At 40.7% G+C, this 27808-nt stretch overlaps 1 protein-coding gene across 1 annotated transcript; it reads right to left on the bottom strand.

The window, feature by feature from the left end:
* galnt13 (polypeptide N-acetylgalactosaminyltransferase 13) lies at positions 1-27023 on the bottom strand. The gene is made up of 12 exons (XM_070838250.1): positions 26882-27023; positions 19121-19289; positions 16762-16928; positions 16390-16597; positions 14091-14261; positions 13235-13352; positions 9047-9227; positions 6544-6683; positions 3855-3953; positions 2972-3106; positions 2661-2690; positions 1-186 (listed from the first exon to the last, which is right to left on the bottom strand). The coding sequence occupies exons 1-12, from the start codon at positions 27021-27023 to the stop codon at positions 1-3; spliced, it is 1746 nt and encodes a 581-aa protein (XP_070694351.1).
* Between the last annotated feature and the right edge of the window lie 785 nt (positions 27024-27808).

Genomic DNA, 27808 nt, shown 5'->3' with positions numbered 1-27808 from the left:
TTAGAGAAAATAATCAGTTTGACTGAAGTAGAGGCGTCTAGCGACCTCCAGGCGTGTGTAGTTGCGCAGGACCCAGGCCTGTACGGGGCTGTTGTTACAGTACTCCACCGTGGGACCGTAGGTGCCGTCCTCCAGACGGCTGATGGTCAGACATGACTGGGTGATGATGTGGAGGAAGGTGTGCTTCTGCGGCGAGCCGGGAGTGAAAGGGACAGATGGTAGTGAAGGTAAGTCTGCGAGTCATCAGTAAATGTTAAATGAATCCATCTGGTCTTCACAGCCAACTGTTCCAGTTTAATAATGGTGGTGATTTATCAATGACAGCTGATGCTAATAGAAAAGGTGTGTTGTTTATTTAACACCTGGTAACACCCGTAAAAACTGGCCTTTAAATAGCGCTTGATTTGATAATGCTGCATTATGAAATATTTTTTTTTTAAATTGTTGACTTGATGGATCTGCGTCAGGCACCAGACACACAATATAAAACAGCACATGCTTAAACTAAAGCCACACAATGTAACAACCAGGAAAAAAGGGGAAGAAAATGTTAACACCAAACTTCACCTTGGACAATTACCACATAAAGAACTGATTAAAATGAGACAAACAATGTTTTTGAAAATCTGTATGATACAGATGAAAATAAATGAAAAGCTTAATCAAAAGAAATGGATTTTTACACTATAAAAGATTAGTTAGTCAGTGTTATCATCAGTTACTGGTTACGGTCTGATCTCCCATTTTTTAAACCTCTTTTGTTGATATCACCCAGAATATTATGTTACAGAATAAAAATGACATTTATTTGTTCCATTTTTTTTTTATGTTGATTTTTAAATATATTTCGTACTGTGTAAAGCGCCCTTGAGTTTCTACAAAGGCACTATATAAATCTTACCTATTAGAATTATTGCCTCATTTTCAGGATGTTTTGTTTCCATTATTGATGCGGTGATTGTGTCAGGAATTTGAAAAGGTTTGAAATTTGGCTCTTTGCATTTTCTTAATTCACACCTGTCCAGGAGTGAATTAGCACACACTGAGGATCACCGTTTTAAATTCTGGCAGCTGACCTATCTATCTTTGTGGCTGAGACAACCCGACAACTCTCATCCGGAAAACTGTAATAATGAAACTATTTGTCTCTGCTACACCAACATTAAACTTCAGGTGTGCACCGAAGTACAGCTGGATGACGGGAAAACTGAGTCCATTTCTACTAAAACTATCTGTGTGAGTGAGACTCGGGGGAATAAGTGCCACAATGCATGGAACTCATAAGTGATTGTTGGAAGAACTGCAGAGTAAACACAGATTATTTCCTGCTGAAACAGCAGAGCAGGTGAGAAAGAAAGAAGGCCGTCATGGCTTTAAATGAATACAGTGGAAATATGTATAAGTCTGGTAGTGAAGTGAAACCGGTGATCAGATGCAATGTTAATGGTATTATCGCCACCCTGGATTCAGAGACTCAGACCCCGTCTGTCACACTTGGGCTAAAAATAACCTCGGCCACCGACAGCGGTGAAACCCCAACGCTGTTTACAACAGAGACCAGTCCTCTTCGTTTATGAATTATTCAATTTTTTCATATTAAGAATGCACCCAGAGAACAAAGTGTAATGAAAGGATTTCTCCTTGGGTTTGTTCTGTGCTTGATGGAAAGGCCTCTAGGCTTCCTCACTTTTCCATATCAACGTGTCAGCGACAGGACAGCTCAATCACTGACAGATAACATGTTATTCACTGCACTCTTTTCTGTCTCCCACTGGTTGAAACAAAAATGCATAAATTCTTAATATAAAAGATGCTTTCTGAGTTGTATAATCTATAATGTACTCTGAGTCAACAGGATATTTTTGTTCTCCCGTGAGATTCGAAATGTCTCCGTTTTCCATTTCAGAGCCTGAAAAATTGGTTTCTGCATTTGATTGAATATTGATATTTCAAGAATATTGCAGTTTGCATAACCAGCAACATGAAGTAAAATCAAACTCTGCTGCTTAATGTGCACTGTTTTGGCTTTGTCCTTTATCTAACAGTTCTAACAGTTATATAAAGTTTTCACTTTGGTGCAACCAGGAATGAATACACTCTGACTTACTAACATATTTGTAGGGAGTCTAAATTTTACAGCGTCTTGCCTGAGTGTGTTTTACAGGCCATAAGGTCTGTAATGTACCGCACAACATAGAGACGCATTGGGATTGGGTTATTTGCTTTTTGGTCATCAAGTTGAATGTTTGTCCTGTCAATGCTGTGAATGATTCAGCCATTTCTTGTTTGATTTTTAAGTGGCAGATACGGTAGATTAATGTTGACTGCTAGCAATATCTGTCCACCCCATTTATTTCAATGATGGTAGATTAAATAACAGAAACACCTCTGTGTAATGCAGTCCAATTCAACAGCACCACCAGCTACATCCTGTGATGAGTAAATAAATATAATTATTTCTAAAAAAAAAAAAACCGCATTAGGATCCTTTAAAGATTTGACATCATACTTGTACTGTGTTCACATCAACATATGAATGATCTACTCTAATAACCACTGACACCCCACAGGCTACACAGTGTTATAGGATATCACGAAACTGGAAGCACGGGGCTCAAACTATGAGGAAATATTCAGAGGCGATGACTTCAAAAGCTTACCTCAAAATCATATTCCCACTTGCCAACAAACTATGTGAAAGGAGAGAGCATGAGAGTAAAGACACAGCTGGTGCAGCAGCTCGACTTCTAAGCTGCTGAAAAACTGACATACAGCACCATCTGGTGGCAGCAAGCAGGTACTCAATTTCCCACTTTGTACTACCTGAATCCGCCATGTGCACCACTACATGGCAATCTCCTCATGGCACATACTAATACAGTCAATCAGCATCTCACCAAAGTCGTTTTCAATAGAAAAGAAAGGCCGCCTGCAGCCCGGTTATTTGGCTACTTTGTGAAACGGATCCTACCTCAGCATCGTACTCAAACATCTGATTGCCCTTCATGTGGTGACACTTGAGCATGACGACAGGTCCGTTGAGGCGGGAGACGTCCAGACAGAGGTCGTCTGTCCTAATTTCTTTATCCGCTGTGTATGAGAACACCTGGAAACAAGATGTCTCACTCAGCCCATGAAAAACATCCGAAACGGCAACATCATTCATTTTGCAATCAAGAAATGTAAACTACGATTTTATTTGAAAGTGAAACAGTATGTGAATGATTTGCACATATTTATTCATGACTTAAAATTCGATCAATAGTTGGTGATTTCTGTTGCGTTGTGAGCCAGAATCAGAGCTAGATTCTGTACTATGGCAGGTATTTTTAGTGCTTTATTTTTAGGATTACATTGAGATTCTGTCTACATACAGTACCATATAACACTTGTTATGGACAGAGGGAACAATAATTAGACCAAAATACAAAATACTTGTATACTCTTAAAAGAGTATAACTCTCAAGAGTATAAATACTCTTGGCACCAAACATCTACAAATGAACCCCAGCCTGGAGCCAAATCAATGATGGACTTAAGAACGAGAAAGAAAAACTTGGCCAAAACCCAAACTTGAGTTGTATTGAAAATCCGTGGATTTACTTAAATGTTGGCAATTCACACACTTTGAGTCCAACCTGATTGAGCTGAAGCTTGCTAGCAAAGACAAAATCCCAAGACTCATGAATCCAAAATAAAGAAGTATTAAAGGCTCGGCTGGTTCAACGTCGTTTTAAAAGAGACGCATTTATTCTGCTTTTACAGTACTACAGTACAGTACTAGATTTCTAAAATACATGTTTCCAGTTAGTGTTTATAGGACACCGTGTGTAGATAGTTTGTTTTCCTCTCACCTGGTTTCCACCCATGCCATGACAGTTGAAAAAGCCGACTTTCTCGTTCTCCTTCCTTCCCATGTTGTCCACACACTGGTTGGTCTCAACATTTCTGATCTACAAGCAGGGATCAGAATTAAAGGAGTTACTTGAACCCAAATTTTACATCAACTCTCATCTCATACCAACAAGCAGCCTAATCGCTCAACTTTCACAACTTGAAACATATATTTTAGAATATGGTCAAAGCTTTGCAAATCTTGTATTTTGACGTTTTTATGATGCAAACACTACGAAGTATAACAATATACTTTAATGATTCCAGGGTATAAGCCACATAATGTATGTATTACTTGAGAGTAGTCAGGCTGCAGGTCCACACAACAAAACAAATCATGTTATTTTCAATGCAGGAGCCAATCAAGTCCTCCTCAATATCTCTCATTAAAAACTCATCATGGTGCTGCAGTGACTTTTCGAACCCCCTTTTTTTCAGTCAGTGTTCATGACAGTCCTCTTCTATATTATCTCTGTCGGGCGTAAGTCTGGAGGGGATCATGCATTTAGTTGTGTGTGTATCCGTGGCTAATCTGTCAAACTACCGCACCGATCAGCAAAATAATTTTTGTGCACATTCATTCCTGTAAGCTGAACCACTTCCCATGGTCACAATTTTGTGAAAAACCCATTTCATTGACTCTTTTATCCTGTCATTGACTGCTGACTCCCCACTGGGTAGGCAGGGGCCCCAAGTCATCAACAACTGCTTCAGTTTGAAATCACCGAGCAAAAGCCATTTGGCCACGCTAAAAACAGGCCTTACCTAGTCTGCTGCAGGCCACATGTTAAACTTTGCCACGGCCCAAATACTGACATCCAAGTGGTCTCATTTTGAGACCATCTGCAGCTTAATCCCATACCCGATATGTTCTGATCCACTAAAATTACACATGATATGATATAAACACATCTGTTTCGGTTATCTTTGCTGCCTTCTGGACTTATAAGTGTTAACAGCTGTTGCGCTGAAGTCTGGTCCCCCATCACATAGTCTTTCCCATAGTGGAGCTCCAGGCGTGATCGCCCAGAAAAGATCTACACCCTACTGAGTGCACTTTTCTTGCTGCTACTGTTTCAGTATCCTGAGATCTTTCGCCATTACACTCAATTAACAGTAGTTACTATTTTATATGTTACCATTTTCTGGGTTCTTTTTTTTGTCATATACAATTGTGAATAAATATTTTTGGGATTTGGACAGTTTGTCGGAGAAAACAAGACATTTGAAGATGCCACCTTAAGCTCTAGAAAATACATTCTCACCATTTTTTAGACACGTTCTAGGCAAAGGGATGCATTGGCAAAATGATCTGCAGACTAATCAATAATTCAAACAGTTACAGCCCTGTGTATATGACAGATATTGTGCAACCAAGTTATGTAAATCCCAATTCTATTCATTGTCTTCACTTTTAAAGTGGAAATGGATACGAGATTTGACAGCACACGCTGAGTAACCCCTGCTGTCACGGCTTCTACAGACTTTACGGTCAACTCAGCTTTCTAATGAACTCATACATTCACAGAGCTAAAGCTGAGCTGGCTCTATATGTCGCCTAAGCATCTTATTATGCCCGTCATGCAGGAGCAGAACGGCGTCCATAATTAAGTGATATAAAACCTAATGGTTCCAGCTGTTAAAGAAAGGCTGACTGTGTGTTATGGAGGATGAGAATCAGTCAGGAGAAGTCTGGTTTGGAGGAAGATGGCAGCTGAGGTGCTGCAGTGGCTAAAAAGAGAGAAAGAGAGAGAGAGCGAACCAGCTTGTGTTGCAGTACAGCAGAGCAGCAGAGATGGGAAAAAAAAAATCCTCTCATCCTCAGCTGTATGAATGTTGGAGGATTACAAGCTCATTTCACCGTGAGTTCTTCAACTGACATTACTTTGAAATGGCCTCAGTCTATCGTGCAGACAGCGCACTGCATGTCAGCGCTGACTTTACCCCATGCTGCACTGCTGTCGACACGCAGCCACGGGCATCAAGAGGCAATTTCAGGACACTTGAAATAAAAAAAAAAATCTTTTTAGGGGGGACAAACCAATAAAAGGAACTTGAACTTCTGCTATCTTACAATTAACTATGAGTTCTCACGCCTTAGCTGCAAATTATCACACAGTTCCCACAATTCCCTTTTTAATTCCTAAAAGGAACTACTTTGTATGCTCCATCTCTGCCTGTTAAAGTAATCATTCGGCACATTTTCACATTTTAAATATTTTCATGATGCACGACTTGCTAGTTAGCAGTTAACAATCTGGTCTGAGAGAGATTCTGACTGATATTCGCACTTTTTTCTCGTACTTTAAAATTCATTTTTGCTTGCTGTGTACAACACAGTGAGCCTTATCTCACCTACCCAGCATTCATAGCATAACTGTGTAAACATGTGAGGGGGATCAATACTGACTGCACGAGCATCCCCATGTTTGTTTATCACACACGTTCAATAGGAACAGTTGGGGATGTTTCTTTTTATCTCATTTCGTTCAGGCTTTGCTGGATCCTGAGATTTTCTGATTTATCTCGCAGCGATATTGTCTTTCTGAAAACACAACCGAGAAGCTACAAGGACATATCTGACTGAATGCACAGGGAGGCGGTGTATCTGCTGCATTATGGGAGATCAGAGTACGAGGGAGCCCATACTTCACCAAGTGAGTAGTATCTTCTTGGGATCTGGGAATCTGGGTAGACGTTCTCTAGATACCAGGAAAATGGTTTGCACTTCAAGGCCTCGCGGAGGGCTTTACGCGAAGAAACGTCTCCGTAGTCCACCCGCATCACGCCTGCAGACAAAATGTCAGGACAAGGATTCAGCCATATGCATCACTGAACATCATCAGCCGGTAATTGTGTTGGTATTCATATGTTTTTGTTCTGAAAATAGGAGGACAGTCCTATTTTCTTGCACCACCAAAACTAAACACCAGGGGGACCCTTTATAAACAAAAGCCCTTGAAAATATGAGCTGTGTGGGTGCTCATGGAAGGATTTCCTACTTAGTGATGCATAAATTACTTAATTTCTGCAAAAAGCGTGAGGAAACTAAGACAAATCCCATTAATACACGTGGTGTAACGCTACTGATAAGGCATCTCCTTCAGAAATGCACAAATGCAACAATTGTGGAATACTGTGTGCCATGTGTCTCATTTCAGCCAAATGGAAACTGCATGATGTATCAGCCTTGATGCAACTCAAGACTGAGGAAGGATTAGACAGCGACTGGGCACAGACACTTACAAACATATTAGGCAGATGGTTTCTCCCCAGAGTGCCTCATAGCTTGCATGTAGATACCATAGATATTATCATGAAAGAGCACGATTGCAATAAGGGAAAACAGAAAAACAATCTCCAAAAGCGAGCCAACATGTCAGGCCTACCTACGTTGCTGTATATTTATGCATCAAGCACGAGCCACACAATGTAAACAGCACCTTCCGTAATACCAAAAACGTCTTATACTTTAATCTGTGGAATAGAGATTTCAAGTTGGCAGATAAAAGCTGTGAGCGGAAGGCCAGCCACTCTTCCTCCCCTGGCTCTTCATTTCCCCCTTTTTCTCTCTCTCTCTCTGTGTAGGGTCTGAGCATCACATGTTGCAGATGATGAATAGCCTCTTTGATCTTGAAATCACCAGTGCCGAGGGACGAGGAGGGAGATGCACTTTTAATAGGATCACTAGATGCCACTCCCAAACTCAGCCTGAGCAACATACTGTGCTCCTCTGTGCCAATAAGTGAGGTCTGGCAGCAGCGTGGCCCAGATCATTCTCCCTAATGTCCTGCAGGAACAGACAGTCATTGTGGGGCCACAATACGCAGAAAGGCTCATCCATCACAAGCCCGGCTCTGTCTGCACACCTGCCTGTGGAGATTCCTGTCTGACTGAGTGGAGGAAAAGGTCACAATTTGTGCCATAAGATCGGCAGATTATGGATGATCCCTTATAGGTTGGCTGGCATCTAAAACACTTAACTGGAGATTTCCGGGACACTGCTGTCTGCTAAAGGGTAATCACATTACTAAATTACTACGACAGATGGAGGGTACTCATCTCTCAATCCGTACGGTTGTATTGTTCTAGACTCTCCGTGTGTGTTTGAGGTCTGTTGGAGACAAGACCATCCATCCATCCATCAATTATCTTCTGCTTATCCGGGGTCGGTTTGCGGTGGAGAAAGGTCAAGCAGGGCACTCCAGACGTCCTTCTCCTGAGCAACCCTTTCCAGCTCCTCCTGTGGGATCCTGACGCTCTATGAGATATGTCTCCGCCCGGCGGGAAGTAAACCTCCAAAGGCAGGCGCCCTGGAGGCGTCCTGACCACATGTCCCAACCACCTCAACTGGCTCCTTTCGACGTGGAGGAGTGGCAGCTCTACTCCGAGCCCCTCACCCTATCTCTAAGGCTGAGCCCAGACACCCTATGGAGGAAAATCATTTCGGCTGCTTGTATCCGCAATCTCCGTCATCACCCAGAGCTCATGACCACAGGTGAGGGTGAGGTGAGGGTGAGGTGAGGGAAAGTAGTCCAACCCTTGTCCCTCTTCGCCACAATGGACCGCAGCCCGCACTGCTGCTGCTGCTGCACCAATCTGTCTGTCGTTTTACCCTCACTCGTGAACAAGACCCTGAGATACTTAAACTCCCTCTCTTGTGGCAGCAACTCACTCCCAACCCGGAGGGGGCAATCCATATGACCATCTTTGACAAATTTCTGAATAAGAGTTTGGAGGAGCACTAAAAGTGTGTCTGGAAGTAAGAATTACCTGATTCCAGTTTGGAGATGGCAAGCGCAGCATTAGATTCCAATGTAAGACAGAGTAAAAGGAAAAATATAAATCAATAAATTAGCAAGATAAAAGACCCTGCAAGAGAATGAAAGAAGTCTTTCCTTTTCAAACCAATTTGCTAAATGTAATATGAGCGAGCACATAAGTAGCACAAAGGGGGCTGGTTATGAGGATTGTTCATATCTGCTTTTAAACAGAGCACAATGAATAAAACATCTAATAAACTGCTGACTGAACTACGTATTCTTTGAAACTTTTAAAACATGCAGAATTCATGCTTATTTAGCAAAGCTGACAACAGAGAGAGAAAGACAGTCATATTAGTGGTCATATTAGTGGCACCACAGCTCTGTACCTGGTGATATGATATAAAAAAAATCTTTGAAATCATCCATCCACACTTCCGCCAGGCGCCTGTTGTTTTTGTTGATGACTTGGCCTGTTCCTCCAGGGAAGCTGTATGGGGTGGCCTTCCGGAAAACATGGCCCACGTGCGAACATGTTATGATTTCCAATGAGCCGCCACACTGCCAGATCTGCAGACAATGTAGTTTTATAGAATATGTGGCATTAAGGCAGACGCATACAGTCAAGACAAAAGGATACAACATTGGGTGAATGCCATCTCCTTGATCCTCAGGTAACGCAGAAATTGATCAAATCTGTCATCAATAAGGACATTGCAGTGCTCTTAATACTGCAAGCAAGGAGACTTCCAGAGGAGGCTTATGCAGGGAATCAGGAGACCATCCTACACACACTTGTGGACAGACAAACAATGTCAGTCAGTCGTATTAAGAAAAAAAGTTCACAGATGTATTTCTGATGCAGACGTCCACAAATGTATGTATTTAAAACAATTTTCATCAAAAGCATCTTTGGATTGTGTTATATTTATTTACAAACAGTTGAACTTTGTGTGTTTGGGTTTGTTGAGACACACCTGACACGGCTCAATTTACAAATGCATGTTTTTTTCCCCCAACAGAGAATTATCTGTAGCCAATCAGATGGCTCTCTCTGTTTCAGAGCTGAGATAAGCGGAGATTTGAGAGCATCATTAAATGTGATCACATAGCGTTACATCTACAGATATATACGCACCGTCTAATGTAAGATTTATACTGTACATCTATGGACGCATGGAGTCTGATGGCTGCTCACCACAGGTTCAGTGATAACACTCCTGCCATGCATCATTAAATATGTTTGAGTTGTTGATGTTTAAATATGCTTGGTAAGTAAGCGATGTGGTATTTAACACTACCATTTTTATTTCTATTTATTTATTCATTTAATCTATCTATTTATCTTTCACATTGAGACTGGGTTACATTGAGATTAACACCTGATTTGCAAGAGACACCTAAGAACAAGCAACATTCACAACATGTTGCATGACACAGTTACAGGAAACATAGAGGACATCAGGCTTTCTATTTCCAAGGTAAATATGTGACTGTAGTTTGAGGGCAGATTGTAGTTCATTCCTGAAAGCACCTCTGCTAAACTTAGTGCGTAGGTGAGGGATATCTAGGTAGGTAGTTACTGCATCATCTACTGTAGTTATTAGATAAAATGTGTGAATAATGAATATGAGAACAGATGTGAGGTAGTTTGGAAGCTACAACAATAAAGCTTTATCAATGAATAACATGAGATGGCTGTTTCTTCTTGCCTGTAAGGAAGCCCATCCAACCTTCAGGTACAATGAGTGAGTATAGAAATTGCCACTTGTGATAAGGTGAAAGGCACGATGACACAAAGGGTGTGACTGCTGCAGAGTTGATGGGGCAGCATGGCAATGTCTGTCCATAGTCAAGGACATGTTTGACTGTACGATAGTTTTACAGTTGGAAAAAGACAGACATCATTTAGTCATGTACAAAAAGCCTAGTTCTGATTTTTAATGAGTCTTAAACGACAGCCTGCTGTCAAGCCAAATTCCTGCCAAGTATTTGTATGACTCAGCAGGAGTGACATGGTTGCCCTTAAAAGTTTTAATGGCAGGATAGTCAGAGTCACTGGTGGAGGTGGAGAATACCATGTACTTCATGGTCTTTTCTGCATTCAATATTAGTCTGTGATGAAGTAGTGCTATTTGGAAGTATCAAAGGCAGACTGAAGACGAGTCAGGAGTCAGGAGGGGCCTGGGACACAAAATTGCAAAATTGTACTCTGAAGCATTGATTAGAAATGATTATGTATGATGTGATGCAATAGTTAACAAGTTAGCCATATAACGCTGATTGACAACGCAGGATTATCCATTAGATTAACTAACTTTCCAAGCCTTCATAACTAAAAACAATTCATGATAACAGTGTTATAAGCTAAACTGTGGAGAGCAGCTACCGGACTTCCTGTTGAGAATGAACAGTGTGTCAATGTAATACCGTAGCTATACACTATAAACATTCATTTGTTTTAGAGAGGTGTAGACTGTTGGGTCATTTTGATCGGACTCCATATATTTCCCTTTTAACCTGCCTCTTATAGCTCCAGGATGGCAGGACGCCTGGACATATTTATTTAGAACATTTCTCCTTGTCACTGCTGCCTGTTGTCTTTCAGCACTAAGCATGTCTTATTGTCTAAAGGTGTCATTTCCACTCAGTCATGTGTAAAGCTGCAAATCAGAGTCAGTGCGATGGGCAGAAACGACATTTTGATGAGAGCTATACACCTCTTACACCTTCTCTTTTTCCCCTAAAGCAGTAAAAATAGATTAAACACATTTAAAAAATATATATTTAGAGACCTTCTATATGATTATGTGGATTACTAAATAATGAATTTACAAGTAAATCTTTAATAAATGCAAATAAATAAGCTAATATTACAAATGGCTCATGTACGTGTCTGAGCAGTGAAACACACTTAGAAAGTGTTTTCTGACTGATGTGTACACAGTCTGATCAGAGCTTTGTTGTGCATGTCCAGATACTTGTCAAACATCTAGACACTTCCATCAATTGTGTACATCACCCATCTTTAAGGGTCGCAGGGGGCTGGAGCCAATCCCAGCTGACTTTGGGCGAGAGGCGGGGTACACCCTGGACTCCAGTCAATCACAGGGCTGACACATAGAGACAGACAACCACTCACGCTCACACTCACACCTACAGACAATTTAGTCACCATTTAACCTGGACGTCTTTGGACTGTGGGACGAAGCTGGAGTAACCAGAGAGAACCCACGCAAGCACAGGGGGAACATGCAAACCCCACGCAGAAAGGCTCAAGGTCCAAAACGCAAACCCTCTTGCTGTGAGGCAACGGTGCTAAAAACCGCACCACCGTGCTGCTCATGTAGAAACTAACATTTCACATTTCTTAATTGGTTTTGTCTTGCGGGAAAACAACAACAGTGCTTGTAATCTGAACTTATTTGGACAGAACATCACATCACACAATAAGTGTGAATATCAACTACAGCAGCGATCCAGCTCTGCCACTGTCACTGGAAACTGAAGTTGCTTCATATGACACTCCAAGATTCCTGTTTCTTTGCATTTTTTTAAATTTCTCCCTTGAATCTTACAGGATAACTATGGGATTTTTAACTTAGACCATATTTTTACATTTTGGGTATGAAATGACTAGCAGGTACAAAAACTTCTGGAGTTTGTCTGGCAGATCACGTCTGCTGGCAGCTGAGAACGGGCAGCAAATGAGCTACAATGGCTGTAATGTAATCCTTTAGGGCAACTGCACCAGATCAAAATACGTCCAGTTAAAGTGTTTTTGCCACCGACAGACTCAGATTGTTATTCAAAGTGCCTGACGACATTACAGAAAGGATCCCTACAGAAATAGACCTGTAAGATCCTTGTTGTTTAACCAGAAATAGCCATAATAGTATTCCAGTCAAAGCCACATGACCCTGTTGACAAAAATAGTGATTTTACACAGGAGTTGCTGGTCTGCCGCGGTCTCAATCAGTTCGATTGTTTGTATTATTGTGTGACTTTTGTAAAGGGTTCGTTCAGATCCAACGCAGTATTTGTGTAGCACACAATAAGACAAACAAAATAACCACTCAAAGCAGCAGTAGGCCAGCCACTCGTGTGTTCCTCGAGGTTAAATTATTATTTTTGTCAGTGGAGTCTGGTAGGTTTGAATAGCGCAATGTAACAGCTGTTTCTGGTTAAGCAAAAAAGGATCTTACAAGCCTGTCTCTGTAGGGATGCTTTCTGTTGTCAGACACGTCGACTAACAACCTGAGCCTGTGAACGTGGCTAAAACAAGTGAACGTACTTTGATTTGGCACAACTGCCCCAAGGGATTACATTACAGCCATTACAGCGCATTGGCCACCCGTTCTCAACTACCAGCTGAGGCGATGTATTGGACCGATTCCAACCGTATTTATACCTACCCATCATTTCAAACCCAGGTTTAAAAATACTGCAGTTATCCTTCAAATGACAAGACAAGACAAGGTGCATGTGGGGGAAATGTGGATGCAACAAAGGGAGTGAACAACAACTCTGGTGATATGATAACATCATGACAGCATCCTATCCGGTCTGCCACTCACTCTAAAAGACATTTCCAGGTTCTCTCCTCCCCAGATGTCCATCCCTGGATCGTAGCTTCCTATTTCTTCAAAGTATGTTTTGTCTATAGAGAATAATCCTCCTGCCATGGTGGGAGTCCTGCAAGAGACAAGTGCCAAATTAAGACAAAAGGCCACAAAAAATCCCTTTGGAATATTATGTCTCTTTGTGCCGTATTATTAGTACCTCAGTGTAACTTTGAGGAACACTCAGAATATAATAAAAGACCAATTTGTTTCCCAATTTGAAACAAAGCCTTAGAGGAGTAATTGCTTTTATCTTTTAATTCATTCTATGCTGTAGTCGGCCCTTAATTAAGGATACTGTTTGTTGCTCGGAGTGATTTGCATACGGATGACAAATTGTGCCAAGTTTTCTGTGGCCAAAAAAAGACAGTTCCTATTTTTCTATTTTTGAATTAAATGGGCTCATGCATACTTAGACTTCAACAAAGCACAGAGAACTATCAGGATGCTGTTTAGGAAGTTGCTTGCATCCGTTGGATACAATACACAGAGGAAAAGGATCTATTTCTATCTGCAGATAAAAACGGCACTTTTCATAAGACGAGTTCTTGTGAAGAAATATAACTAACCATGTCATGTCTGCAGCCTGCTGCCAGCACAGATAAACCCATTCTCAGCTCAGGTGTGAAACTGAGACCTGACATCTGTTTCAACTTAAAAAGAAGTGCACCTTCACCTTTTTGTGTGATTTGGCCTCCTCTCTGTTAATTCTTAATCAAAAGACATCACACAAGTTGAAAGTCAGTCACACATTCCCCTGAAAAAATGATCTAGATTTCGCTTCAGAGGAGGAAGAAATTTTTTTGAGCACCTGACAGGAAGTGTTCTGTCCCCCTTGCGTCGATCCATCTCCCGCTGGGGAACAGGGTACCAGCGAAAGTTCAGCTTCCAATTGAATCCACCGTAAGTCATATCTGAGCCTGCCATGTATTCAAACGTCTCGTCGCTGATGACATCGATGATGGGGCACACCACTGCTGTCCTGAAAAACACAAGAAGTGAAGTGTAAGATTCAGTGCTGAGACAAATAAAACAGTAAAATCCAAAGATTCAAAAGCTACGATACATGAGTAAAGGTGTGGTGATCATTTTAATTTTACCATCACAACTAATCACAAAATAAATCACAAATCAGGTCTTTCAACCAAAGTGTTTCATAATTTTTGTCTCTCATTCTCCTATTCACACACACACACACACACACACACACACACACACACACACACACACGCGCACGCACAGACACACACACACACACAGTCACACACACACACGCACACCCAAGGCAGCAGGCTATCATGCAAAGTGCTGGTCAACCATCTGGAGCAATGTGGGGTTCAGTGTCTGGCCCAAAGACACTTTGACATGCTGACAGGAGGAGCCGGGATCAAACCGCCTATCCTCTGATTTTTTTTTTTTTTTTTTTCCCAATGAATAATATTTTAAAATCAATTATTCATGAACTCTATGAAAAGTCAACGAATAACAGCAGCCAATCTTCACATTTTAGAGGCTAGATTCAGTGAATATTAGCCATTTTTGACTCTTTTTGCGTAATTGGTAACTGGAATCGTTTCCATATTACCTTCTGTAGTTTAGCTGCTATATCTGATTACTGTTTTCTTGCAGTGACTGCAGAGGAACATCCCCAAAAAGCTTAGAACAGCTGTTGCAACATCAAAACAGCTTTAAAGCATTTGTCAATTGTTGTACATGCTATCACAGAGGTAGAAGTACAATTCCATAACTACTGTAAGAGAAACAATACTACTAGTTTTGTTTGTAAGCAGTATATTTTGGTATCTTGACCAAAAAGGACCAGGCTGGAATATTCATTGTGCTTATGACCATTGCAAGCACTTTCATTCACCTTTGCATTAGCAAAATATTTCGATATTATTCTTTTCTTTTAAATTTCAAATGACGCTCAGCGACAGTTCAACTCTCACCATTACTCTTCACTCCATCCAGGGAATGTTCCTGTCATATCATACATTTTTACCCATATAAATATATAAATATACTTCAAAGATTTTAGATCTTCTATCATGCGTTTGTCAATAAATCTTCTTTGTCACTCTTTAAGCTCTGGTGACACAAGTGTCAGCTGGTTTAAGTGTAATTGTATCATTATGATATTATAATATCATGCATGCTGTAATTACAAAAGGGCTTTTTACATGCATTGTGCGAGGAGTTTTTTTTTTTTTTTTTATGTCAACCAGCCCTCTCAGCCCCCATCAATCGTGTGAATTCCTCGTGAACGTACTGTGTACTTTCTGCACCGTCTCATCAGTCTGCGCCCATACTTCTGGACATCGATAAATGTGCAGCAGCATTCAGTAAAGGTGTAATGGCTCCCTAATATAATATGCTGAGTCATATGATACTGATTTCTTCCTGGGGGAAAATTGATGTGCCTGACCTCAGATAAGAGATGGATCGCAGGAGAATCATTATCAACCCGTCCATCTCTTAGGGTCACTCTCACAGACACAGCAGATGCACCCTCTGTTTATTTATTTTTGCCATGCAAGTAAAAGCCTGAAATAAAAGATTAATATTCATTTTGAATCAACACATTTGGCTTAAATATCTGTACAAACACTCTAAGATGAAAAAAGCACCCACTGCAAAACAAACAAACGCCTTAAACATCTGTCCGCTGTAGCTTTTGTACCTAGAAAACACGTCCTTGTCCACTTTGATCTCGATTTTGCCAGCGTCTACTAGCATCAGTTGTGGAGTTAAGACATAAAGAGAGCTACAGTAATTGGATCTAGCCTTTCCTCTGAGGCAGCAGCAGAAGCAGACGATGCAAAATGATTATCTTTTCCTATCAGCAGAGTCAGGCTCAAACAGCGTATTCATCAATATTCAGATAGAGCTTTGGCTAAAGCACCCAATGATGCAACACCAGTGAAATGTGATAATACCAGTATTAATAAAGCATGTTTCAGGACTGAATAGACAAAAGATTGAAATGATTGACAATAAGTGGCTCATAAGCACTGTAGCGACTGCTCCTAAAAAGTACAATCCAGTCAATATTACACTTAAATATCAACGTTAAATTTGAATCATCTGGTGTGGTCCATCTTGGCTCCTACCTGTCCTCTTTGATGCGCGACAGCAGGGGCTCCAGCCAGCCGACAGTACACTCGCAGTGAGCGTCCAGGAAGGTGATGACCTGACCTTTGGTGGCGGCTGCTCCCCTCAGCCTGGCTCTGATCAGACCTGAACGCTGCTCCATCCTCAGGATCCTCACCGGCACCTCCAGAGTCCGCACATAGTTCTCCAGCTTCTTCTTCAGGAAGTCTGCCACAAAACAACAGACATTTCAGAAAGAGTGCACATGCAGAGAATCAATCAAGTGATTTTCCTCCTGTATCCTTGACTACAGTGTTCAGCACATGTCTGTGTCGGATATTAGATATTGTATTTTTGTCAGCTGCTTATTATCTATAGCGCAGACAACCAACCTCGCTCGCTGGCATCGTCGACTAGAATGATCTCAACGAGTAAGTGTCTGGGAGAGCGATTGATGACGCTGTGGACCGTCCGCAGCAGCGTGCTCCACGCCTCGTTGTGAAACACAATCACGATGCTGGTGTTTGGCAGGTCGTCCGGATACACCTTGGTCTTACAGCTGGTGGAGCAACAATCAGTACATCAGTACGGTAAAATTAAGGAAAGTTAGGTGGCAGATTATTTAATTTGAACAACTTTTAGAAATCTGTACAGGTCAAACTTTGAAGTATTTCACAAAAGAGAAAAATCCAAATAGATTCAGTTCAGGACCCCTTGTGGGGGTCCCACGATCCACGCTGGGAACCACCCACATTTAGACTACTTTACATCACTAATAGATCATTGAAATAACAATTAACTAACTTTAACCATTACATATAATCTCAAACATTTGCTCGTCAGAGCTTCTCAGGTGTTTAATATTTCAATTGCACATGGATGTTTTAAATACATACTATTTGATCTAATTCATTAGCTTTGACATTTTATAGACTAAATTATTTATTAATTCTACAAAAAGAAAGTGGAAAATTGAAAATGAAATCATCAGTAGCAGTTAAGTGAGCTTAATCGCTGTTAACGTAATACCTGAACACAATTTTTGTATCCAGATACAGTAACTAAACCTAACCAGTGTTGTTTCCAAACTGCAGTCACGGTGGTTCTCTATGCCCACAGCTCATTATATTCAACAAAATGTGTCTGAGAAGAGAATCTGAGTTTGTCCTGCTGTTATCCAATGCTGCCGTCAGTGAAAAAACATTGTCACTGGAGATTTACTGACAAATATCTCCAGAGAGAAAGTAGAAAAAGTAAACACAGCTATGTCAGTGTGTCCTTGGCTTGACGTGATGTCTGTCAGAGCCAAAGAGCGAGAATGTGGCAAACTTGGGACGATGCCGTAGTGGTTGACGTTGAATAACGAATGAGCTGCATTACTGAAGTGGAGGTGGACAGCCATGGGGAGGGGGGGGAGGGGGGGGTAGTGGGAGATGACGGAGGGTGACAAAAAAAAAGCCATCGGAGCAGACAGCATTGCAAGTTCAGTCCTGTCTAGTCAAGGTGGCAGCGCTGACTGACACAACCAGGCCAGGAGGTTGCCTTCCAGACAAAATGTATTTGCCCTTCAAAGGCAAAGACTGGCAATTCTGCGTGGCTCTGGGTAATTTTCATCACACAGCTGGTGAAATTTTGCAAGGCTAAGCTGTGTTGTGTAATAAAGCTGCTGTAATATTTATATTGAGAGAAGGAGTGAGCCGTAATGGACAAGAAAAACTGGAGCTGCAATCAGCTCGTTGCTCGCTTTTTCTCAGCAATATGGGTCTTCTTTTGCACTATGCAGAGCAAATGATCCTTAAATTTGCATCTCTATATTGTAAACGTCCTTCGTTGGCATTTTCTTCAAACAGACAAGAATAGGCAAGAAAAACTACAGAACGTATCTGTGAAAAAACTCATTCTTGTGGCCAATTTCTCATGATGTATCTGACTAGGGGGAGCCTTCAGCATCTGCTAATGGAAGTGCTGTGGAGAAGTCATGTTGGAATATTCCAACATGAATCACTTGGATAATGTCTCCACTAGAGGTGAATGCCTTTGTATATCAGCAGCCTGAGACAAATGCGCTCATGTTTCACACAAATCGCTCTTTGGCTTTTCATTAAGTGCTCAAGTGGATCTTGAATGACAGTAAACAAAACCCTACTCCTATTCAAATGTCAGGCCTAATGTACACACTTGAGGGATCTGATGGATTCTACATTGAAACAGTGCCCACAATTAGAGAAGCCTTTTCACATCAGATCATGTTATTAATAGAAATGAAAACTAATGGACTGAACAAACAATGATTTTAATCATCGGAATAATGTTGCTTTGATAATTTAGACAATTTCATCAGCAGAAACAGTCAGTGTCTGTAACCCTGTTAAGAGCTTTTTGACAAGAGGAAGAGTCCCTCCTGCCTTGCTGAGCCATCGAACACATTTGTCTGAATACTGGAGTGTTTTCTTGTGAAACCCGGCATAAAAGACCGCACAAGTTAAGGAGTGAAAAACCAAAAGCGATATCTGAAGTAAGACCGCAGAAAGAATTCAGTCGAAATGTCAGCTTTTTTATAAAGTAACCATAGTGCCTTGTAACGTGTGATGGGTATCAAAGGTAGTAAAGTTTGCAGGCAGCGGAGGAGCAGGGTCTGTGTAAGGACTGTGTTATACTGGTCTGCTAGAACGTGGATGCATGTGTGTAGGTGTTAAAGTGTCAATAGTGTGATTCACAGCCTGCATCTGGAAGACACACAAGCTTACGCACCCATCCAGCCTCACATCCGGCAGGCTCCTGTTCAGGGCAATCATGTCGCTGGCCATCAGATTGAACTGGTTTATCTTGAAGAGCTCTTTCATTTTCTCCTGGTCGTTCTTGGGGATGTTCACCGCCTTGCCCATCTCCCCCGGACCCTCATGGCTCCGAGATATCACCGCTGGAACAAAACAGAGGCAAAACAACAGGGTACATGAAGAGAAATCAAACCCATTGTGAAGGGGGTGAGAAATTAATGTCAGCCATTTAGTAAAATAAATCCCTTTGTATATACAGTGGTCCCTCGTTTACTGCGGGGGTTACGTTCTAAAAATAACCCGCAATAGGCGAAATCCGCGAAGTAGTCAGCTTTATTTTTTACAATTATTCTATATATTTTAAGGCTGTAAAACCCCTCACCATACAGTTTATACACTTTTCTCAGACAGGCATTAACATTTTCTCACATTTATCTCTTGTTTGACTTGTTTGTTTGTCTTGCAAACAGGCAGCACTTAAAAGTCACACTGCTAGCGATTGAACATTTATGTAAATTTGGCAAGCCGAACGCATTCTGTACGGTACAGAGACACGGCACGGAGGAGATTGACATTGGTCTACAGTCCCTTAGCCAATCAGGACGCAGAACACAATGCACGTTCATACACTGTAAAAAAAAAAAGCATGCAAAATTGCACTAAAAAAAATCCGTGAAACAGCGAGGCCGCGAAAGGTGAACCGCGTTATAGTGAGGGACTACTGTATAGCCCATTTCTGTTAAGGAAACATTATGAGAAAAACTGCTATGTTATAAAAGCCCACTAAATTACAAAAGCTCCACATCTCCTCTCTAAATGGAAGTGAGAGTAATGAGTCCTAACCTCGCTGACCCCAGCCTGTTGGCTGTGCGGCCTGCTCTACCTGGTGGAAAAAAAGAGTTAAGGTGGCTTTTCAATAACTCAAAAGTAGTGATGGTGAACAAAGTAAATAAAAAGACCATAGATGTAGTTCTGGTTTGACTACGAATTAAGCTACAATGTGGGAGAATGGTAAAAAGAACACAAATATGTATGCACTTCAATATATACTCTTCTGTTCTGAGAAAAAAGTGGGTTTCTAATCCTTTCCACTCTAAATTAGTCCATGGCAAATGGTGTTAAATGGAGATAAATTCTGAATGTTCCCTTTTGTACTTAAAACACTGGGCCATTGTGAGATTCAATAGTGCACATCACAGACATCGGGTTTATTATTTGTCCCTTAAGGCAGAGGAGAGTGCAGCAAAGCAAGCTAGTTCTATTTCTGCACACCCTGTAAAGTGTAATTTTCTATACCAGTAAAAAGTCAGAGCATGAACTGGTGTTACGTGTTTTAAGGGCAATGTGTGCAGGATGTGCACATATGATCAGTATGTCATATTCCCCTTAAAAGCACTGCACATAAAAGAAAAGCTGCTGACGTTCTCGCTTACACTGTTAAAGGCTGGAGAAAATATGTGTCTTCACACATCAGTGAATGTGTAAGACATTTAATACACAGACAGTGCAGGCGCTCTGTTTAAGCTCTCTCCTGCTTGCTGTGGCTTGGGCTGAATGGGTATTAAGCACTGCAAAGTCTGGCAGCTATATTTAATTTTAATTTAATCTATTAGGGAGGTTTTGAATTCAGAGATTTGCTGGAAACGTATTAATAAATGAAAAAGTAGCGTGAAAGCAATCCTTTCTAGAATTACCACAGTCAAATGCCTGCAAAACATCAGCAACGCTGCACAGTCAGCTCGCTTCAAAGGTAAATAACCGCCCATGAACTTGTGTCTGGGCTCTGTCTCAGAGCAGAGGCAGTGATTTCCATGAAAGGGGGACGCACAGTTCACATTAGCTGCACGGTCCCAGGTTAAGAGGATTCCCTCCGACCCCTCGTGGAGACGGGCTGGTGTCTGCTGGATTGTGAACTGTCCCTGCTCATTTCTTAATGGGGCTGCTGACACTCTCCGTTTAAATCTGATGGACACAGCTCCAGAGCTAAGCTAGATGATTCAACAAAGTGTCCATCAAGCTCAGCCTCTCCAAACCATCTGTCTACAGGTATAGGAAAACACTGATAATACATTTTCAGGAAATGAATCTACTTTGGTTGCCTCCATCTCAACATGACAAAACTAATCATATACATTATTTATGTCAAATCATATGAACAGTATTTTAACTGGACTATGAAAATGGATAACTACTAATGGTGGAACCGTACTGTCAAATCTGAACAACCTTTAGAGAGCAGAATACTTTGTGAGTTTTGTAGGAGACAGTCCTCAGGCCTTGAAATAACAAGGCAAACTGTCATTCCCAGTTTACCGCTGCACTTCTGGTCTCTCTGTTACAACTTGAATGTTATAAAATTAATACATTTCAAGCATGGTTAAACCCATATGTGATACAGAAAACTGTGATTTTGTCAGAATAATATGGTTATAAGATATAAGAAGAAATTAGCAAGATGTTTTTTTCGATTTGTGCCAAAATAAACTGCAGAGGCTACTGGAGCTTTTTTTTTTTTCCTCCACTGAATCTGTTTAATCCTTGAAATCCCTCTACAACTATCACACGGATTGCCATAAAATGTTGTACAGACATTTGTGGTCCCCAAAGGATGAAGCCTACTGACTTTGGCGAGCCTTCATCACTTACCCTCTTGCACCATCATGAGGTTGGCATTTTCTTCTTTCGTGTCTCAGCAACGAGTGGATGGTTTGCCGTCATTTGGCACGCAGGATGCATTGTAAGCACTTTAGTGATCCCTGGATTTCATCTGCTACCTTTCATCTATCTTAACTGTCCAATACAGCTGTTTATGGTTTGTTAGATGGTTATTTAATACCTGCAAAACTAATGATGTTCCCATAAGTCTCAGCTGTGTGTTAGTGCTGATTAGCAAATGATATCATGCTTACACACTAAAACTAACCTAAGATGGTAAATATTACACTTGATGCATCCTGGATTTCCTACCTGCAATGAAGCCTTGAACTTTATTTATTTATATTTATTTTACAGAGTGTAATACACCCTGTATACAAAAATGTCACTATATTTATCATTTTTCTTATTAAAAAGTAAGTATATATACATGTCTTTTATGTGCTTACAACATACTTGAATTAACAAGTTAGCTCCCTCATTACAACATAATTTTAAACAATAAAAACAGTCAGATCGAATATGAAGACTAGAAACACTCAAAGCAACCAGCTTTTGCTTAGCAACACACAGATCAGAGGAGCCATAGGAATCAAACTCTCTGTGGTATTTTTAAGACCGACACACTCTTGCCCCGAGAGAGAGCATTCATTAGAAAAGATGACCGATCATCTGGGAAGAAAACAGTGGCTCTGTCTGTCCTCAGGTCAATCAATCTCATTCAACGTCTCTGCCTGCAGCTTTATCCCAAGCAATTATGATGGTGAAAAGGTTCCCCTCACACTCGCAGGTAATGAGTCATCTGAGACACGATCACTCATATTTCGGCATCGACAAAAAATAAAGTGCCACATGTCTCAATGTCTACCTGTCCGCCATGTGATTTAAGAACTCGTAATCCTGATAAATTAGCAATACATGTGCAACTCAAGACTCTCTAAACACAAATATGGTATATGTTCATTATCGAAAGATCTCGTGAGGGTTCAGCTGGTCTCTGTGATCCCTGTTTGCAAGAGTCCAGATCCCTCTCGGTGGTTTCGGACACTAATCTGCATGCAGACTGTCCTCCAGCTCTTCTTATTCTCACTTACTTTGCAGGAAAAGTTGCAACAGTAGAGGCTCTACCACAAGCTTCATCCGTTCTCCTTCCTCTGTACTACACGTCCACCTGCTCCACTCTGCTTTCTGCCTGCGAGTCAGACCTAACTGGCATTACATTACATATCAGAGAAACTCCTGTTGAACACAATACCACAGCGGGCAAGGAACAAACAGCCTGCAGAATACTTGTACGTTGCTTTGATGTGCACCTCCACCCCAACTTCAACATACTATATCTTTCTATAAGACTACCGAGTGAAGGGATGCTCAAAGAAAGAATAAATATTGAAGGCAATTAGCACCAGAAGTCATGCTAGTTTAATATCTGCAAAGGTATGAGTACCTGGAAAATGGTAGGCTTCCTCTGCAAGGAAAGCAAAGTCTATAAAGAATAATTCACGTAACAACACACTCTGTATTGTCAAGAATGAGATCTTCTCACCTTGGCTCCTTGGGCTATTGCAACATAAAAGCAATCCTATGTTATCACGTTCAAATGAATGGCGTACCAACTAATCACAGCGATATCCAAGCGACTTGAGATTATTTTATGGGCATGAGCATGACAAGTGAGTGCTAGAAATTATGTACTTGATAAAGAAAATGTCTTTTTTGTTCTCACTATTCTAAGTTTCTCCTGGGTGTCGATGGTTTTTAATGGACAAGCGTCAACACTTCCTAGTAGTAATGCTGTATCTAAAGACAGCAACACGCAACATAGATGCAGTGATTTACATCAGAGCTGCACCACAGACAACAAGTGAAAGCAGCAACCGTCGCTGAATTACACTTCATTTCCAAAAATATCATATGTGGCACTCTTTTCTGTTAAAATAAAGTTTTATATGAAATGTCAGCGTGGAGTTTGAAAGATGTTTGCAACCCATTTGAGGAAAACTATTAATTAATGGGAATGTAGCATCCAGCGTTTTTTAGGCTTGACCCGTGCCTAAATGTGAGGATAAGTCAGCCTTTGCTTTTCTTTTATTTTTAATCTCTCACCAGTCAAACTTCATAGAAAACTGAAGGACTGAGTGTGGTGCACAACAGAACAGAGAACAGAACAACATATTTATGCTGTAGACAAGAGTCTGTGGTTACATGGGTCTATGCGACATCCTTTCCTTTACGTATTAACAAACCACTCAAAGCAACTTTACCCGAATATGTCAAGCAAACGTAAAATCTTCCATAAACACAACAGACAGCAGTGACTGGCCATAAAATTCATTATGGTCAATCTTAACAACACTGATGTGAGCTAAAATGGGCCTACTTGAGTGACCTGGTAATGGCCAGCGCTGGATCACTTACCCCTTGTCCAAAATGGATGAAGTGGAGTAGAAACTGACTGCAAACAATCTAGGCTTGTGAAACTCACATTACCCTGAGTAGTGATTTGATATTTTTTCATATTAATTACTGGCCGATCTCACCTCTAGCTTTACTGAACTTCTCGTCATTTCTATCTTATTGTTTTGGTCTAACGGCCTCTCTGATCAACCCACAGATGTTCCTAGTTTTTACAATTGGCAGACAGATGAAGCCACCAACAAAGTTACATTACTGGTGATCAGTCAAACATTTAGCAGCCACACAGCCAGATATTTTTTTTCAAAGACCTTTTCTCTGAAAACAAAACAGCTGAAAAGAAAAAGAGTAAGAGATGCGCATACTTTACTCAGGTGGCCACAAACATGACAGAAAAATGAATGTTAATGTTGATGCTGTGTTGATAAATGAGAAACAGTTTCAGTGATGTTGCCATACAGCCATTGCAGGTTCATAAGGTGTCATGTCTAGACATTTGTCACATTTTAATTCTTTTACCCCTCGTGGCCAAAACATTGATAATACAGCCTTAATGATTCCATTTACTTTGGGCCTCCGACAGAATGAAAACTCTATTATTTACTACAATATAGTAACTTCTTGAGTATTTGAGCATTAACTGAATGTAATTAGCGAGGCCTAACAGAACAGCTTAAGAAATAATCAAATTGGAGTAAATTAATTCCAATCAAAAAGTGCAATTCCAGATTAAGAGTGTTGGGCTGAATAAACAGGATTGAAATTCACAAGATAAATCTAAAAAAGAAACACCGGCAGTGTAATGGAAAACCAGCGTCTGAAATAATTCTCAACATTCATATGATCTTATCTAAGCTATTTTATGAGCAAAGTAACTCCAGTGTAACAGAGACTTTTGTAAGGTAAACAGTCTCAGTAGCTGGCAGCTCTGCCTCATTCTAACCCTAAAAGCAGCTTAGCAAGCTTCTTAGAAACCCGCTTACTGCAGGACATGTGAGGATGTGAACTCTGCTAAAGAGGTACTGTGTAGGTTGATCTTGGAAACATTCGCACACAAACGCCCACACGGAGGTCGTTTTAAACTCACAGTACATACTATACAGCAGGTGAGATAACTGGAACTTTATCAGTCCCATTTGACGATCACGATAAGCTGCTAGAAACTCACTGCACCACAAAACTCCAACAATCATACCAGCGTTTTTACATTTTTTAGATCAATAACCACGAATCATGCATTATTTATGTTATTGACGACTATCAAAAATGACAGATTTCTTCAGATCTTTTTAACATGTTTTTCTGACCTTTCAGGCAAAGTTTTGCCCCTCAGTGAACTTCAGCGTGTTAAGCGTGTTTGAAATAGATGATGAAGATTGTGCTGTCGGTTTTTTTTTCTCCAAGTCTGCAGCTTATAGTCACAAGATTGTTTGACTGACGCCAAACAAGAGGTAGCTTCTACAAGATCAGTAACGCAAAGACCCAAAACATAAATAAGGGAATTATCTGTTAATTCTCCTCTCACTTATCAGCTGGAGTTCTCAGTGTCAATGATCCTACAATTTGTGTTCTGAAAGCTCTTTTCTCGATTGATACATGACTACAGTATGAAATGCAGTTTGTGATAATAGTGTTGAAACCTATTCTCTAAATCTAAATCGGCTAAATCAAAGCTCCATTTCATGTAATTCTACACTGACATTATTGTAGCAGAGACTGTCTGAGCACAAAAGTTGTATCAGCGGAGAGATCTCACTTCACCTACTGCAAAACATACTCCACACCGATTGCTTGGCAGCTACCAATTATTGACATGAATGCTGCATCTATTTTTGTTTAGGTTGTAATTGTTTTATGAATTCCGATTCCTTTTTTGAAGAGATCTGTGTGCTCTTGGTTCCAGTACAATATTAAAATTAATTTACACAAGATGTGTTATCCATAACAGTGAACATCATGTCTGTATTTATTTTTGTCAAAATTACTTTTTCATCATCTGGACATGCGGAGAAAATCAGCATGCACTTGCAGCTGCATTACCACGCGATGATATTGTTACCTTTGTAATGCAAATAAACAGTTTTCTGTAGCAACAGCATGTACAGAAATGTAAAGTAGTTTGTAGTCATTACCAAAAACATGCAAAACCTTACATATGGGCATGATTTTAGTAACTCAAGTGTCTCTCTCTGCAGAACAAACACTCAAATATGTTTAATGAAGATCTGATCATAATTTGATTTGTTTCAAGAAAAGAAATTAAAAACCTCATTTAGGTTACATATTCAAAAAAAGCTATAATTTCTCTATGTGGTTTTGGACTAACTCCCTTCAGCACATCAAATGGCACTGGACTTGATTTTCTCCCATCATTCCCCTTAAACATCGAGTTAAAGCTCTTGAAATCCATTCCAATCCAATCACATTACCTTTACATTACCGCATTAAAATTCGCTCGCTGTAAAACCCTTTGTCTCCTTAATGTCCGTTGTATTATGTGTGACAGAATATTTCAATAGAAATACATGTGACAAAACTTTAAGAGAAAGGGAGAAGGAAAGTGAGAGGGAATAAAGCCCTTAGTGTACCCCTGAAAACGTAACGCTCCATCACATCACATGTATTCTGTGAATGAAAGGTTGTAGCAGCAGTGGCGCAAACTCACCTCGGAGGGCAGGGAGCAGCGAGCGGTCTTTCCTGTCATCACATTTGTTACACTCGCTGAAGTAGAGCAGCAAGAACACGTCCACCAGCACCCACACTAAAGAGGTGGTCAGCACCACCTTACAGTAGATAAACCGTCGCATCACCTCCCCAGGATGTCAGACGGGCAGCCAAACAGGGAGGGTCACGGCGAGAGCTCAGGACCGCTCGGTATGCTGCTGAACTCTGGAGACGGGGTGAGGAAACGGGGAGGAGACCAAGCAGGTTCGACCGAGAGGCGTCATCCTACAGGAGAGGGAGGAAAAACACTAAATGAGAATTTTAGAATTTTAAATCCAGTAACAATTGAGATTATTTGAGACGAAAATCAATCATTAAGCTATGATGGTCTAAAACAGGAAAGAAACGTGATGTCAGCAAAAATGGGACCACGTTTAAAGTAGATCAATATTTGTCAATATTTGAAAGTGATTAGCAATGACCTTTGCAGACTTTGCTTTACGCATTTCATAGCTCTAACGCAATCATTGAGATGAGATTACATAGCATTTTCCCATTTATCTATTTATTTTACTTTTTATATTAGTGGAATGTCACTTTTCACAAAAGGTGGAATAAATCACAGACGTAGGTGTGAAAAAAAAACGGAAACATGACAAAACAGATGCTGTGATACATTATGTTTTACAAAACAACACTACATATTGTGTTTGCACACAGGGGAGGAGGGAGGAAAACAGGAGATATATAAACAGGACATATATATATACACACACACACACACACACACACACACACACACACAATATAGTGAAACTGCTAATGAGCTGCCTCTGTGGCTTTGGGGTTGGAGGGTGAGGCTGCGGTATTGTCCAGATGCGATGGATCCACACTAAAAACAGTTGCTTGGACTGTGTCATCATAAAAT

The sequence above is a fragment of the Pempheris klunzingeri genome, chromosome 10 (genome assembly GCF_042242105.1).
Source record: "Pempheris klunzingeri isolate RE-2024b chromosome 10, fPemKlu1.hap1, whole genome shotgun sequence".
NCBI lineage: Eukaryota > Metazoa > Chordata > Actinopteri > Acropomatiformes > Pempheridae > Pempheris > Pempheris klunzingeri.
Note: the sequence above shows the minus strand (reverse complement) of the source record. Positions and strands in the feature narration are given on the sequence as shown.